The sequence below is a fragment of the Conger conger genome, chromosome 12, assembly GCF_963514075.1.
Source record: "Conger conger chromosome 12, fConCon1.1, whole genome shotgun sequence".
In the NCBI taxonomy this organism is placed as follows: domain Eukaryota; kingdom Metazoa; phylum Chordata; class Actinopteri; order Anguilliformes; family Congridae; genus Conger; species Conger conger.
Genome location: NC_083771.1, coordinates 29,414,591 through 29,431,554, shown reverse-complemented (window position 1 = coordinate 29,431,554; position 16,964 = coordinate 29,414,591). Strand labels below are relative to the sequence as shown.

General features: G+C 44.5%; 1 protein-coding gene across 1 annotated transcript in view; it reads left to right on the top strand.

Annotated features, from left to right (window-relative positions):
* LOC133141556 (voltage-dependent N-type calcium channel subunit alpha-1B-like) overlaps window positions 1-16,964 on the top strand; it is a 181,467-nt gene that overhangs the window by 110,092 nt on the left and 54,411 nt on the right. Inside the window, exons 11-20 of the mRNA XM_061262125.1 lie at window positions 255-263; window positions 457-657; window positions 4,356-4,468; window positions 5,179-5,291; window positions 6,777-6,908; window positions 12,471-12,543; window positions 13,285-13,402; window positions 13,947-14,014; window positions 14,295-14,401; window positions 16,361-16,423. Of these exons, the coding sequence (XP_061118109.1) occupies window positions 255-263; window positions 457-657; window positions 4,356-4,468; window positions 5,179-5,291; window positions 6,777-6,908; window positions 12,471-12,543; window positions 13,285-13,402; window positions 13,947-14,014; window positions 14,295-14,401; window positions 16,361-16,423 (997 nt within the window). The remainder of the gene's footprint in view (window positions 1-254; window positions 264-456; window positions 658-4,355; window positions 4,469-5,178; window positions 5,292-6,776; window positions 6,909-12,470; window positions 12,544-13,284; window positions 13,403-13,946; window positions 14,015-14,294; window positions 14,402-16,360; window positions 16,424-16,964) is intronic.

Genomic DNA, 16,964 nt, shown 5'->3' with positions numbered 1-16,964 from the left:
CACATGTGAAGGCACTTTCTTTGATTCACTATATTGTCATGTTAGAAGTACAGGATAAGTGGGGGATTGTGGCTATAGAATATAGTGAGCAGTGGAGTGTTATCTCACATTCAGTCAGTTTCAGGAAATGTGCAGAAATGTCAATTAATTTCCCTCAATTGACTGAATGAAAATGGAGTCGACTGCGGTCTTGTGAACAATGAATGAAGGGAAGGGCTCTCCTGACATTGTAGAGCAGGGACCTCAAACTCCAGTCCCAGACGGTTTCAGAACATAACTGATTCATTGAGTCACTGATTGACTAAGGGGTATAAACATACCTTGGTCTCCAAGGCCCGAGACTGGCCGCTGACCAAAAGGAAACTACAAACTCCAGCAGACCCCTCTGGAACTGGGTTTTGGGATCCCTGCGGTAGACCTCATGGCCTGTGCCCCTTCCCAAAATCTCTCCCCTAGGGTCTCCCTTCGCCCGCGCCAGCCTGAAGAACGACAGCTCCTCCTACTTCAGGCGGAAGGAGAAGAGGATGCGGTTCTTCATCCGCCGCATGGTGAAGGCGCAGAGCTTCTACTGGTTCGTCCTGTTCCTGGTGGGCCTCAACACCATGTGCGTGGCCATGGTGCACTACGACCAGCCCGAGTGGCTCACCCACGCTCTGTGTGAGTCCAGCCCGCCGCTCTGCAACCTTCCTTTCTTTCTTTCTTTCTTTCCTTCCTCTTTAAATCTTCCCCCTTTTTCTCTCCCCATTCGGAATGCCGAGTCCTCCTCACCAGCCGTGCTCAGTGAAAAAGGTTTGGTAAAGGGTCTGCATTTATATAGCGCCTTTATCCAACGCGCTGTACAATTGATGCTTCTCATTCACCCATTCATACACACACACTCTCACACACCAACGGCGATTGGCTGCCATGCAGGGCGCCGACCAGCTCATCAGGAGCCGGTCTTGCTCAGGGACACTTTGACACAGCTCGGGCGGGGGACAACTGTTCTTACTGCCCGAGCCAATGTCGTCCCATATCTGGGAGAGCGAAGAGAGGAGTGCGCTCATCCTAAACAAATCGCTGGTTCTTTTTGCGGTGGTCCGCAGGTTGAGCCTACACAGACGCCAGTGCAGCCTTGCCAAGCAGACTGTGGGCGGCCCACTGGCCAGCATGGGGGCAGTGAGGAGTGGAGACACACGGTCCTCCCAGCTGGCTAAATCGCTCTCTCTCTCTGGGCGCCGCTACAGCTAATTACCCATCCATCTCTCTGTGGGGCTGCGGGCCACAGTCGTCACTGGCACGGCCCCTGTTCCATAAACCAACCGTGGGACCCATCCACGCACTGGATCAGTGCCTTAACAGAATGGGCCTCTTGGCAGCCTTTACCCAAGGCACTCTTCTGCAGGGGAGTTAATGAGGGACGGTTGCAACAATGGGCCAGAATGGAACCGGCCACTCCAAATGGGATGAGGGATGAGGGAAGGAAGAAGGAGGGGGATTAAAGAGGAGGACTGAACGGATATGCTGGGCTTGTTTCAGAGATCGTTTCAGAGATAATTTCCGAGATTGGTTGTGAACGTGTCTTGTCTTCAGAAAGCGACCATAGAAATATATATAACCCAATATACATAACCCAAGATGGGAGTTCCAAGGCGTTCTTCTTAGAGGAGGGTTACATTAAAATTAGATGACAAATCATGCATTACCTGAGCCGAGGGCTGCAGAATGTCCCTTTTAAATGTCTCTTTGCCAACATGGATTTACCATTTTAATTAAATCCATTTCATTCACCATTTTTAAAGCTTGTCTTTCTGCGAGTCTGAGGGTGAGCAACAGGACCTATCCAACGACAGATGAGCAATAGGTGTAAAGGAGAACTGCGTGTGTGTGTTCAACAGGGGTGGATTCAATTCAGTTTTAATTCAGTTAGGAGATGAAAGTAAACTTTAGCTATTCACTGAATGAATTGAAATCCTCATGAAAATTTATTCTGAAATTGACATTTTTCAAGTAATGATTTGAACTTTAATCAGTCAAACTTTATTCAGTTTTCTGAATTGGCTTAGTGGTAATGGAACAGACCCCGTCCATGATCCGCTGGTCTCAGTTGACCACAGCCTCCTGTTTTGCCCCGGGGCAGCCGGGGGGGTGTGCTCTCAGTCCCACTCTGCTCTCAGTGCTGCTCTGCTCTCAGTTCTCTCAGTGCCGCTCTGCTTTCAGTGCAGCTCTGCTCACAGTGCCGCTCTGCTCTCCCACTCTGCTCTCCCACTCTGCTCTCCCACTCTGCTCACAGTGCCGCTCTGCTCTCTGTGCCGCTCTGCTCTCCCACTCTGCTCACAGTGCCGCTCTGCTCACAGTGCCGCTCTGCTCTCTGTGCTTCTCTACTCTCAGTGCCACTCTGCTCTCAGTGCCGCTCTGCTCACAGTACTGCTCTGTTCTCTGTGCCACTCTGCTCTCAGTGCCGCTCTGCTCTCAGTGCCGCTCTGCTCTCATTGCCGCTCTGCTCTCAGTGCCGCTCTGCTCTCATTGCCGCTCTGCTCTCATTGCAGCTCTGCTCTCAGTGCTGATCTGCTCTATGTGCCACTCTGTCCTCAGTGCTCATCTGCTCTCATTGCAGCTCTGCTCTCAGTGCCGCTCTGCTCTCCCACTCTGCTCTCAGTTCCGCTCTGCTCTCCCACTCTGCTCTCAGTGCTGCTCTGCTCTCAGTGCTGCTCTGCTCTCAGTGCCGCTCTGCTCTCAGTGCTGCTCTGCTCTCCCACTCTGCTCTCAGTGTCGCTCTGCTCTCAGTGCTGCCCTGCTCTCCCACTCTGCTCTCATTGCAGCTCTGCTCTCAGTGCTGCTCTGCTCTCAGTGCTGCTCTGCTCTCCCACTCTGCTCTCAGTGCCGCTCTGCTCTCAGTGCTGCTCTGCTCTCAGTGCTGCTCTGCTCTCCCACTCTGCTCTCAGTGCCGCTCTGCTCTCAGTGCCGCTCTGCTCTCAGTGCCGCTCTGCTCTCAGTGCTGCTCTGCTCTCAGTGCTGCTCTGCTCTCAGTGCTGCTCTGCTCTTAGTGCTGCTCTGCTCTCAGTGCCGCTCTGCTCTCAGTGCCGCTCTGCTCTCAGTGCTGCTCTGCTCTCAGTGCCGCTCTGCTCTCAGTGCTGCTCTGCTCTCAGTGCTGCTCTGCTCTCAGTCCCACTCTGCTCTCAGTGCCGCTCTGTTTAACAGGGCGATGGCTGGCGGGGTGTCCCGCGGGGACTGTCACTCTCGGTGTGAGCTGTGCTATGCTAATCACAGTATTATGGGACCCAAGCCTCAGGCCATTTCCCTCCCTCCTCTCTGCCTCTCCTCCCTCCTCACTCTCCCCTCCCCTCTCCCCTTCTCCCCTTTCTTATACTCGCTCCCTTCAACTGCGCTGTGTCCTCCCTTTCCCCCCCTACATCTCCTGTGTCATTCTCTGTTCTTCTCTCCATGTAAACCACCACTATTGCCTACATTTACATACACACCAATAACCAGATTATTGAGAGTAATCAGCTTATGCCAGTATTTATACAATTGTGTACACATGGATATACAGTAAGTAATGAGATTAATCCGATAGCCACGTTTACATGATGATTCTTTCCATAATCAGCCTTTGTGCAACACAAACTCGTTTTGATCTAGGACCTTCAATGTCCAACTGACATGCGCATTGCAAATGAAATTGTGTCAAAAAAATCCAGGTGTCTTAATCGGGTTTTGAATATGCAGATTAAGATAATCCTTCCACGGATAAAGATATTCAGATAAAGCCATTCACATGACAATGTAGCATGTATTGCTATAACTGTGGTAAGACTGGGGTATTAGTATGCCTGTATACACACCCAGTGTTACAGAAAACTGTTAAAAACCAGACCACTGTACAGTAAATCCTGTTGGTTACATGTGCAATGTGTGGCACTGCCATTTTAGGTACAAAAATAAGGTTCAGTGTGTGTACTAGCTGTAAATACATCAATTGTGTTTACAAATTTAGAGACATTAATAGTAATTGATACATATTTTCAGTTCATCTAATATACAGTGTATTCATTCTAATACAAGTATTTGTAATTTTGGTTTGTTATCGCAATTGTCATTATAGACCATTGTGTCCTGTCCAGTATACTGTTTCAGTATAGCTAAATACCTGTATTGTTTATTTGTTTATTGTCCTGTATTTATACCGCAGTTCATTTTTCCAGTCATTTGAAGTCCTGTTGTATGTACATGGACAATGTGTGGTATTGCCATAGATAAGGTTGTGCCATATAAATGAATATAGACAGAGGTAATTATAGGTAATGAGTTGTTTTCATTATGGACGATTATATCTAGTCCAGTTCTGCGATCTGATTGGTGGGTTTTTCCAACAGACCTGGCAGAGTTTGTGTTCCTGGGCCTCTTCCTGTCGGAGATGAGTCTGAAGATGTACGGACTTGGAGGCCGGAACTACTTCCACTCCTCCTTCAACTGCTTTGATTTTGGGGTGAGTGACATCGGGACAGCGCCACCTACTGGAGGAGAGCTATACTCGCATTGTGTGAAATTGCGAGGATTAAAACCTGCATTGTGTGAAATGCGATACAATTTTTGCTTATGCCTGTGTACTGTTATGACAGTAATGATGAGTGATGTCACTGAAGCCGTTCCTCTGCAGGTGATCGTGGGAAGTGTTGAGTGATGTCACTGAAGCCGTTCCTCTGCAGGTGATCGTGGGAAGTGTTGAGTGATGTCACTGAAGCCGTTCCTCTGCAGGTGATCGTGGGAAGTGTTGAGTGATGTCACTGAAGCCGTTCCTCTGCAGGTGATCGTGGGAAGTGTTGAGTGATGTCACTGAAGCCGTTCCTCTGCAGGTGATCGTGGGAAGTGTTCAGTGATGTCACTGAAGCCGTTCCTCTGCAGGTGATCGTGGGAAGTGTTGAGTGATGTCACTGAAGCCGTTCCTCTGCAGGTGATCGTGGGAAGTGTTGAGTGATGTCACTGAAGCCGTTCCTCTGCAGGTGATCGTGGGCAGTGTTGAGTGATGTCACTGAAGCCGTTCCTCTGCAGGTGATCGTGGGAAGTGTTGAGTGATGTCACTGAAGCCGTTCCTCTGCAGGTGATCGTGGGAAGTGTTGAGTGATGTCACTGAAGCCGTTCCTCTGCAGGTGATCGTGGGAAGTGTTGAGTGATGTCACTGAAGCCGTTCCTCTGCAGGTGATCGTGGGAAGCATCTTCGAGGTGGTGTGGGCCGTGGTGAAGCCTGGGGCGTCGTTCGGGATCAGTGTCCTGCGAGCCCTCCGTCTGCTCAGGATATTCAAGGTCACAAAGTAAGAGACCGAGGGGGGAGGGAGGGATGGGGGCAGGGTCGTTTGGGTGCTCTGGGCTGGACTAGTTGTAAAAAAATGTCCAGTTTGCAAACTTTGTGCTAGCCTGGTCATATATGCCCCCTGCTGCCAGCTGTGGAGAGTGACAGCGAGCGGCGTTTCTCCTCTGAAACGCGCTGTGTCAGCCAGCTGCTTCTCTTCACACCGTGGGCACGCGCTGTGCACATGCAGAGCCCAGGCGGAGGAGACCCAGTCATACGCGTGCACGGAGAGCACAGGCAATGAACAGCGCTATCCCCGCTGACTCAATCCCTCCTATATCCTGTGGGGCTGAGCCAATTGTGTCCCGCCACAGCCTGGGCTGAATTTAATCCACAAACAGCACTTTTACTGAGCGAGTTATCCAGCAGCCCCCAGCTTTCTCAGGTTAAACCAAAAATAACCTTCATCACAATGCGTAATGCAATCCTGTTCTCAGAATACAGCCATCAGTTAGCTCTAATGTGGCAGAATAATTAAATTAAAATTGCTCCAAAATAACCAAACATAACAAGATTGGGCATGTCTACTGAATATAAACAAACACAGAAATAAAATGCATTCCGCGTTTCCACGGAAATATTTTAAATGAGCTACATGCACCAATTAAACAATGAAACGTGGTTGAAATGAAATGAAATGAAATGAATAACAATTCATATTATAAACTGAGATGCTGAATCACAAACATGAAAAAGCCCTGAGTTAGAAATGTGTTTTGAGAAAAAGCAGAACTCTACTTTGGGTATAAATACAGCTTGTACCCAGAATTTCGGTGTATGGCGGCCAGTGCTGTGCCCTGAGGAGCCTCAGGAGGATCCCAACAGGGGTTCACAATTCTGCTCTCAAACCACATCTGTCCTCCAGTATTCAGGTTAAGGCTGTGCGTTAGGCCTGCGGGGTGTATGTGAAGTGTTACTATGACGACTGCATTAAGAACGTCTATCTCACCCTCTTGTTCTTTCACCGCCTGTCATGTGCTTCCAGCCCCCTTTCCCACGTACTCTGCCGCTGTTTTTTGGCATATTAGTGTTTTTTTCCCTGTTTGTTTATGCAGTTTTTTTGACAGCTTTCAGAGAATTTTTTAAAAATCAAGTCACCTCTCGTTCTCTGTCCCTGCTCAGTCTCGCTCTCTCACCTCTATTCTCGTTCTGTCTTTTCTGTTTCTCTCCTCCTCTCTCCTCTCTTCCCCTCATCTCTCCTCATCTCTCCTCTCTTCCCCTCGATTAATCCATCTCTGACCTCGCATAATGGAAAATGAAGGACAACGAAAAAAGAAAATAAATGGGCAATATCACAGATTTATCACGAATATAACTAAATATAATACATAATTAAGTCTCCCCAAATCCATTTTCCAATTTTTCACAAAAAAAAGACTGTAACAAAATACAGTGTTTCTGAAATAGGTTTGGAAAAATGAACAAATCTCTCTCTCTCTGCCCACAGGTACTGGAACTCTCTGAGGAACCTTGTGGTCTCTCTCCTCAACTCTATGAAGTCCATCATCAGCTTGCTCTTCCTCCTCTTCCTCTTCATCGTGGTGTTTGCCCTGCTGGGGATGCAGCTGTTCGGAGGACAGTGAGTATGGTCATCTCCCCGTCTCCTCCTCTTCCTCCCCCGGCCAGACCCCCCAGCCCCGCCCGCCCCCTCACCCTGGCCCCACTGCTCGTACTCCTCCTCCACGCGTGCCACCATTACCCAATCCAATCCATTCATGAGGAGCGCTGCAGCAGCAGGGGGTCACATGACATCATCGCTTATTTATCCTGTATCCTGTGCCCTATGACAGCCTCTGAGGACGTGGTACTGATGGGAAATGTAGGCAGGGTTGTATTGTCAGATCGGAACAGTGCAAAAAACAGTTGGATTTGGATTTTTTTTTAAATCCTGAATGCTAGCCAATCAAAAGCAAATCTAAATATTATTTGAAAGCTTTTAAACAAATCTCAGAAAAATATTTATTTATTTTGATATTATATTATAATTTATTCTAGACAGTTAATTAATAATGATCTAATAACTCAGTGAGCACTTTATTAGGTGTTTATTAGAACTATTATTTTGACTTATTGGTTTTCTGCTGCTGTAGCCTATCAACTTAAAGTTGTCATGTGTTGTGTGTTCAGAAACGCTCTTCTACACACCACAGTTAGAAGAGTAATGCGTGCTTATTTGCATAACTGTCACCTTCCTGTCAGCTTCAACCAGTCTGACCATTCTCCTCTGACCTCTCTCATTAACTGCCTGTTTTTGCCCGCAGAACTACTGCTCACTGGATTTTTTTAGTTTTTCGCACCATTTTCTGCAAACTCTAGAGACTGCATGAAAATCCCAGGTGATCCCAGTTTCTGAGATACTCAAACCACCCTGTCTGGCACCAACAATAATTTACAGTCACTGAGATCACATTTCTTCCCCATTCTAATATTTGGTCTGAACAACAGCTGAACCTCTTGACCACAGCTGCATGCTTTTATGCATTTAGTTGCTGCCACATGATTGGCTGATTAAATATTTGCAGTAAATTACCTCATAACTTGCTCACTGAGTGTATATGATGGTTTGTAGACTATTCCAGGTGCACAACAGTAAGGTTATTAAGAATACATTTAAGCAGACTTTGAATCTGGGCTAATAATTAAGTACGCTTAAATACAGTTAACAGTTTTATTCAAAACTTTTAGATATCCATATAATTTTAATTAAAATAATTGAAAAAGTTATTTCCTAGAGCGTGCATTGAAATAGTTAACAGAGATTTTCTGTGTCAGTTGTTTTATTATTAATGGTATTTTCAGTTGTGTAATTATTCTGGACATAGTCGATGCTGTAGCGGTTTTCAGCGTGCTCTTTTGAAGGTTTTTGTTCACCGCCGTGAGGAAGTCCTCGCAGTGTTCCCATTCATGTAATCAAGCCGTAACTTATTCATCAGGAAAGGGAGATGCTGCAATACTCCACTTCAAAGTCAACATCAAAGTCAAGTTCAAGCATTTCCACGGCACTGCCGACAATAACATAGGTGGTACAAAGAGTACCTTCATGTGCTAGCACTGTTGCTTTTGTGTAGTCCAGTTCTACTCTCTTCTTAATCTAAAAAGCTCAACCGTATGATTGCATCAAATCAAAGTGAGAAGTGTCGACTTGAAATGCATCTGTGTAGCCCTCGCTGCCTGTGTTTCTGACGGTAAACTACTATTATATTTCTTTGGTATGTTACTTTGACCTTTACTCTTGTCTCTGCCTTGTATAATCGCTCGTTTGTGAGCGGTATACAGCTTACAGTTTAAAGTTTGTCCTCCATAAATTATTTAGATTCTGCTTGATGCAACTAAAAAAAACTGTCTGTTTGCTGACTACAAGCAATGATATGAGAGGTTTTTTGTCATGTTGTCAAAACAGCCGTGAACAAAGTGATTAATGAAATTAAATTAATGCACTTAGATATTCAGCCGATCTCAAGATAATCCTGGCACTGAGTGGCTAGAAACAACAATGATTTAATTAAAATCTCTTTCCTGGCAAATCACAGGAAACATTTGTAAATAGCAGTTCCTGATTGATGCTTTGGGTATCTGGAACGTAAAAGACTTGCAGGACGGTTTTGGGTCAATGCGTCAGCTGCAAACACTATCTTCTGTGTACCAGTATTGTAAATCCTATAGAATCATAATGAACTCTGTCACAGTTAATTAAGCGTGTCATGTGCCATAGGCTGTTTTTTAATATGGGTTGCAAATTCCTGCAGTAAATCAAAACTGTCTGAACGTTTTTTGTTTTTTTTGCATTGCATTGCATTAACATTACATTATTTGCTGAGCAGATAGACATATCTTCCAGAGACTCACATGAGACTTACATTTAAAAAAATATATCCTATCCTATTGAGTGAGAAAATGCAATCTTGGATAGGTCGCTACTGAAGAAGACGTGGTGGCGATTTGTGTGAAAGATGAACCTCTTTGTCTTTGAGACGCACTGAAGTGTCTATCACACACTGGGTAGTTCTCAGTACATGCTACAGTACATACCTGTATGTCAGTAATAAAGAGAACCCATTAAGCTAGTCTTTTCCTTACCATTCATGCTATGCTGTTTAATGCTGATTACTTCACAAATCGGTTCCATCTGCAGTGCTTGCTACCCATCTAGAAAGCAGAATTTGCAGTAGGCAGTCCAGAATGTAGGAGACCAAAGGCTGACAGTGCAGGTGAAGGTGGTCCCATATGGTCACTGCAGGCTTTGGCTGAAATCCGGGACCCAACATTTAATCCCCTTTTCCCCAATGCTTTTCCATTTCCTTTCCTTTCTTTATTCTAGCCAGATCGCGCAGATGTTTTAGTGTGTGTGTGTGTGTGCGTGTATGCTTTTTCAGAGAGGATTGGAACCAATTCAGTGTGGAGGCCTAGCACAACACTCTGTGGTTCAGTATTACATGGGGTTAAATATTTGAAAGTCTAATTTAGTTAACCTGCGGATAAAAACAGCTCAAGCTATGTTTTGAAACTGGTCTGGGATGTACAAGCTACCGGCACTAGCTGTTGACCAGCTCTTACCCAGCTAGAACAGCTTACGATCAGCTTGACCAACTCAATTTTCAAGCTTGTCAAGTTAGCATAGCTGGATTTTACAGCAGGGTGCACCATAAAGTAAGTATGGCAGCTATGGTAGCTAAGGTAGCTAACAGCAGACAGGACTGAGCAGACCTGAGAAAGGCCATGGTGGACACATAGAACATACAGCTATAGTCCTGTCGGTGCATACCGGTGTGTAGCATGCAAATGTGCAGGCATTATGTATTTAGCCTTTTACCCAAGTAGCGTGCTTTAGCATCACAAATTCATGGCTTTGCCATTACCTGAGGCTATGTGTGAGTGTTGTGACTGAGTGCTTGGCTGATGATGACAGGGGGGTATGTGTTTTTTGGGAGTATGAGGGAAGGGGGGGCGGGGAGGGAATTGTTTAACGTGTTTGTCTCACGGGACCTCAGCCTCCATTTGTTTTTTTGTTTTTTCATTTCTCTCAATGTTTTCTTCAGTTCCAAGACATCGGAGGGAGGTTCGCGCAGGTTTGTCACTCAAAGGGACGAGTAGATGGATAGAAGAAGGAGGGGGTTGGGAGGGCAGGGGGGTGAGAGGGAGTGAGCACAGTGTGACCCTGTCTCAAGGACAAGCCGTCCCAGAACAGCGTCCCAGCTGCGCTCACCCAACCCTGGCTCCTATCGGGAGAATTTGGGGTGTACTGTATACAGGGCTGGGGTGGGGGTGGATTATTGTAGATCACAGTTGGATTACTGTGTGGGAGTGTGTGTGCGTGTGTGTGTGTGTGTGTGCGTGTCTGTGTGTGTGGTGGTGTGCGTGCGCTTGTGTGTGTGTGTGCATGCATGAGTGTGTGAAAGATGAATTACAACACCACTGCACAAAATATCAGAGAATGCAGAAAATGCAGTTGACTTTCTGTATTTAAGATGCCAGTATTATTTAATGTTTTTTTTAAATGAATGAATTCATTAAATGCATGAATAGATAAAATGATAAAACAAATGCAGATTTCCCCCTCTTTCATCAGTTGAAACTCTGCATTTGTAATCGGAGGCCTCTGCATTGTTTTGTGCGAGTGTGATGTCATCCATCTTCAGGGGTTTCTCAGCTACCACAGGTCTGTCGGCCGCTCAGGTGAAGAAGTGCCTCAGCACTGCACAAAATGGCAAACTCACAGAGCGTAGAGCCCCGCCCTAAGTGTTACACATACCAGAGAATACACAGTATACACCCTCTGAAGCATGTACAACACACACACACGCCTACACACACACACACACAGGCATGCCGCCCATATTGCATGTGTGTCCTCTTAAGTCACCGTCACCTTTGTTAGCAAACTTAGCATTCAGTCTCACAGCTGTTAGTGTGTCTCTGGGGTCAACAAGCTGAGTGAAGCTCCAGTAAATCTACATTTACTCAGCAGAAACATCTGCTGACTGGAGCATTCGGGAGGGGAGAAAGCCTCCTTTGGGTTTGCCATTGCTGCCTTGAAAGTCACCCCACCCCCCCACAAATGACAATGTTCAATCCCACTAGGTGTAACACATCAGGACCATTGAAGCCACATTTTGGCAGGAGTGCCGTGAAGGTTGGCAGAGACTACTGTGTTAGTGACCCTGTTCTAACTGGCGTAGCATGCTAACGTATAATCCACTGTCATGGAAACAACCTTCACCATTTCTGAAGCCATGCCCCCCAGCAATGTGATTGGATATAAAGGAGAACAGTGTTGAATATCATTGCTGCCCAAAACCTCTACAAACTCGTTTTGTGCAGATTGGATGTGTGTGTGTGTCTGTGCTCAGTATGTTATCTCCATACTAACTATTGTTTACTAACTGTCAATTGCATGTGTTTCGTATAACCTTTGTGTGTGAGTGTGTGTAGGTATACATTAGATGTATGATGTAAGATGTGTGTTGGTGTGAGCGTGTTCGTACTTGTGTGATCTTGAGTCTTCATGTACACAGTTGTGATGATCCTATCACTTTGAGATAAGTATCAATTTGAACGGTCAAATGGTCATTCACAGTTGAACTTAGTGTTAGAATTGGTACATTACATCAATACAATTTGAGTATTAGAATTGGTACATTACATTGGCACAATGTTGGAATTTTAGCAGTAACTACATTCAACAGCTCAGAGTGGTAAAGGCAGTTCCACTTGCATCTGGTCATGTGACAGACCAATGACTCATTGGAAGGGAAAATTAAGTAAATTGGCAGCTGTTGTAATTGTGAGCCATCCGAGCATTGGATTTTATTTTTAATCAGATTAATTTGGGAATTATTTATACCCCCAAAAGGAAAAATAATTCTTTTTTCACATTATAAGTGCTTCTATCCAATTGTTTGTGCATGACCGCAGCAAAATTAAGAGTTTACAAAATGGCTGCTGAGACTCTAAGCTGGTGTATTTTCACAGAGAACTGGGCTGAAATTTCTTCAAAATTATTGTGCTCTCCAGTGATATCAAGGACATGGTGGATATTGTAGAGGGTTAAAAGACATACTTGGTACTGAGCCTTTTGTTAAACTGAGGATGTGTTCTTTCCCCCTTTTACCAAAACCCCACCCTGCCCCCACCCCAAAAAAAGGTTTAACTTTGAAGATGAGACTCCGACAACGAACTTCAATAACTTTCCCGCTGCCATACTCACGGTTTTCCAGGTACCCCTGAGTCTTTTATTCTCCATTTGTTTTATGTAATCTGATTGGTTAAACTGAAGGTCCATGGTTGATTTGGTTTGAATCACATCCACAGCTGCAAGTATTCAGTGTTCATTACACTGGAAGGTCATCTGGTAAAGTCTGCTGAGTACTCATGACAGACTCTGGAAATCTGTGAAATGTGAAAAATCCAAAATATCAACCGCCTAAGGTCATTTTTATCTGCATTAAGCCCTGTCAAAGGCAAAGATTCTGGAATCACTAGACAATGATCAACAATGAAGAACAGTCTTAGTCTGGAGTTCTTCTCAATATGGCTGATTTTGTGTCTGTAGTCGATATCAGAATGCATTGAGCTACACTTTTTGTTGATCTATCCAAAGCATTTGATACAGTGGGTCATTATTTTCTGCTTAGTACGTTATCTTACATGGCCTTAGACACTGAGGCTTGCTTTTGGTTCCGAAATTACATTTCTTGACAGATTTTATTGTGTAAAAATTGAATCCATTTGGAGCCCCGAAGAGTGATGATGATGATGATGGTTATTTTTAATATTGTTGGAACAGTTTAGCAGTGTCAGCACCATTATTATTATAATTATTATTATTATTATTATTAATATTATTATTATTATTATTATTATTATTATTATTCAGTATGTATTAATTGACATTTATTCAACATTCTCACCACCCTCTCCCATTTTGAGCAACTCCCTGTTGTACGACTCCCCCGCAGATTCTGACAGGCGAGGACTGGAATGCAGTGATGTATCATGGGATTGAATCTCAGGGAGGTGTGCATCGCGGAATGTTCTCCTCCATTTACTTCATCGTGCTCACCCTGTTCGGAAACTGTATCCTCTCTGAACCCGGGTCAGAAGTGCAGTGTAGGGTTTGGGGAACTGGGCTCATAACCCAGAGAGAGCAGGCTTGATTCACAGTAATATTTAGACCACAGTGATGATCTTTCATTTTCTTTTGTTTTTGCCATTCGCAGTTAGAAAACATTGAAACATTCTGCCTACAGCCACCCTACCTTGGTTCTATACATAGCCAGATGTCAGAGTAGAAACTTTAACATGAGCCCACTGACAGATCCCCCCCCCTTAGACTGTCAAGTGAATGCCCCCCCCCCCCCCAACAGATCAGTTGAGTGAATTTGTTTCCCTTTGCAATTCTGTGTATGTCCTGAAAAGGGTCAGTTTTGAAAGATGAATCACACCTCATATGTCAGCTGACTATGGACTACAGCTGAGTCATTTCTTTCTCCCTGTTTTAAAACTCCATATGTTATTTTGGGAACTGGGTCTATATATGCGTTTTACCACAGTGTTGGGGGCGGGTGTGTTTTTGCTGTTTCCAGTTTCCTCTGTTTCCTTTCCTTAACCTGCCACTCAGACACGCTCCTCAATGTCTTTCTGGCCATCGCCGTCGACAACCTGGCCAATGCACAGGAGCTCACTAAGGTAACGGACATTCCTGGTTGGCATTAGAATGTTAGATAGAAAATGTATAGAAATTCAATATGTATTTGTGTCTATATTTTCTGTTTGTGTGTGTATGTGTATGCGTGTGTGCATATACAGGTGATTCATTCATTGTGTAGTTGTGTGAAATGTGCACCTTTTTACGTGATTTTTCTTTTCGATCGCTGATCCCAGCCACCCACTTTTTTGGTTTGGTGATTGTGTAAACCAATCATCATTAATTTCCTTTTCATAATCGTCTTGTTGTCTCATTGGCCAGGATGAGGAGGAACAGGAGGAAGCGGCCAATAAAAAGCTTGCTCTCCAAAAGGCCATGGAGGTGAAGGAGGTCAGCCCCATGTCTGCGGCCAATATCTCCATCGCAGCGTAAGTCAGTTGCCCTGGCCTCACCCCCACCCTTCTCCTCCACCCATCTGCAGAAACCCTTACCCTAACCCTAACACTGTCCCAGCCTCCACCACCCTTCTGAGTGCTGGGTGTGTCTTTCTGTTCAGTCTCTGTGTTTGTACCGGACCCCTTTTTGTACCCATGAAGGTTTGTGTGAGTGTCTGTGTGGGTGTATGTCTCCTGTGTGTGACTGTGTCTGTATCTGTGTGTGTGTGTGTGTGTGTGTGTGTGTGTGTGTGTGTGTGTGTGGCATTACTGTCTAACACGATAAAATAGTGCTTTGAACTTAACTTGCATAATTAAGCCCATTAAGAATTCTGCTGGAAAGCAGACAGCTAATAACACAGTAAGAGCATCCTGTGAATATTGAATAAAGAGGGTGTGTAACCTACTTAAACCCTCCTCTATCGCCGCCTGGGTCTATGCTGTCTATGCCTATGCCATTAAAGTTGACATCCACAGCTGCGAGTATTCAGTGTTCATTACACGGGAAGGTCTCCTGGGAACTCATGAGCAGACTCTGGAAATCTCTGAAATGTGAAAAATCCAAAATATCAATATAATATTTTGATCTGCATTCAGCTCACAGCCATACTGATTTCAGATACAGTATACTCACATGCATGTTTTTTATACAAATAACTTGACAAAGATGCTGGAATCACTAGACAATGATCAACTCAAGGCCTTTTTGTCTTCATTCTTAGTCCGGAAGCTCTTATCAATATGGCTGCAGGGCTGGGCATTGCATTACTGGTACCTCACAAGTTTTAAATGATTTTGTGTCTGTAGTGGATATCAGAAAGCATTGAGCTGCACTTCTTGTTGATCTATCCAAAGCCTTTGATACAGTGGGTCATTATGTTCTGCTTAGTACATTATCTTACATGGGCTTAGACACTGAGGCTTGCTTTTGGTTCCAAAATTACCTCTCTGACAGATTTTAGTGTTCAATAAATGATCAATAACATATTTACTTGTCAAGGTGTACTCCTTGGATCCATCTTGGGACATGTCTTGTTTACTGTTTATATCAATTATATTGAGTCTGCCCTGGCTTCCTGTAAAACTCTGATGATACTGTTCTACTGTACAACATTGTGCTCAGCAGCCAAATTTTAAAATTCTTCAAGGACACTGTTACTCTTAAACTTGTTCTGAACACAGAGAAAACATAATGGATCTTGTGGAATGGAGTTCTCTGTATAGCAGTTGGTCCAAAATGGTACGAGGAGAGAGTACCCCATGTAAACAAGTTCATGTAAACAATCTTGCTAGGAAGTTTAGGTCAAAATTGGGCTTTCAATTAAATATTTTTACCCTATTTTTTACTGAGAGTAATTGAGACAGTCTTTCTTACTGATTTAGACTATAGGCATATCATTTACAGGCATGCAGCCACTACTACCCTCTAGAAGATATCCCACTCTGGTCTAAGATTCATTACAGATGATAATTATGGTATAAAAGAAATTGGTTTTTTTTCAAAGCACTGTTCTGTATGTTTGTATAAATGGTGTTTTCTTTTAATATTGTAGTTTCTAAGGAATTGGCAATTTTACAAAGTGTTTTTCTCTTCAGGAAGTAAATTGAAATAAAGATGTCTGTCTGCCAAAGGATTTTCTGCAAGGCTCAAGGAATCTGGTCACAAGCGTTCAAAGCTGAGACCAGATCAGACTGCTCTGTGCTTTGAGGATGTGAAACACTTTGTAAATCTGCCACCGTGCAGTCATTTCAGTGAGCTGTGTTGTTTTTGGGTCCGATGTTATGCAGTTTAATGTTTTTGTCTTTTCTTATTCTTTGGGAGGAGGAAGGGGCAGACAGAGAGAGCAGGAGAGGACAGACAGACAGACCTCCTGACTGACCTCTTCCCTTTGTGTTCTGTTTTTGTCTTTCTTTGTTTTTTGTTTTTCCTTGCGTTGGTTTTTGCGTGTGCAGTTTTGTAAAGCAAAATCGAGGTGCTCTGTCTCGCAGCTCTTCCGTCTCCAGCGTTAATTCACCGTGAGTTTTTGCTCTAGTTACAATTTACTCAACCCCCCCACCTCTTTAACCCAACCCACCCATCCAGCCACACCAACCGCCTTCAACCAGCGCCCTGTCATCTCCTCCTGTGCCATTGGGATCTCCTCCATCACACGGGCTGTTACCACACACGCTGCCCTTACCATCTGAGAGTGAATGTGGAAGCCTTCTCTCTCTCCCACCCTCTCTCACTGTCTCTCTCATTCTCTCTCACTATCTCCCTCTCTCTACCTCTCTTGCTTTCCTTTTCTCCCTCTCTCACTCTCTCTCCCTCTCACTCTCTTTCTCGCTCTCTCTCTGTCCCTCTCTCTCTCCCTGTCTTTTGCTCTGTCTCTCTTTCTCTCTGCACATGCAAATTTAAAATCAAACATATTTTTCAGGCTGTTTTTCTATCTGTAGCAGCAGCCCTGGAGAGCTTTGGAGGGCAAGCTACTTTCCCTCATTAACTTGCAGCTGATAAGAGCATAATAGAGCAACTGAAAAAAGTATGGAGAGTCACTACACCTGTTAATTTGTTTGT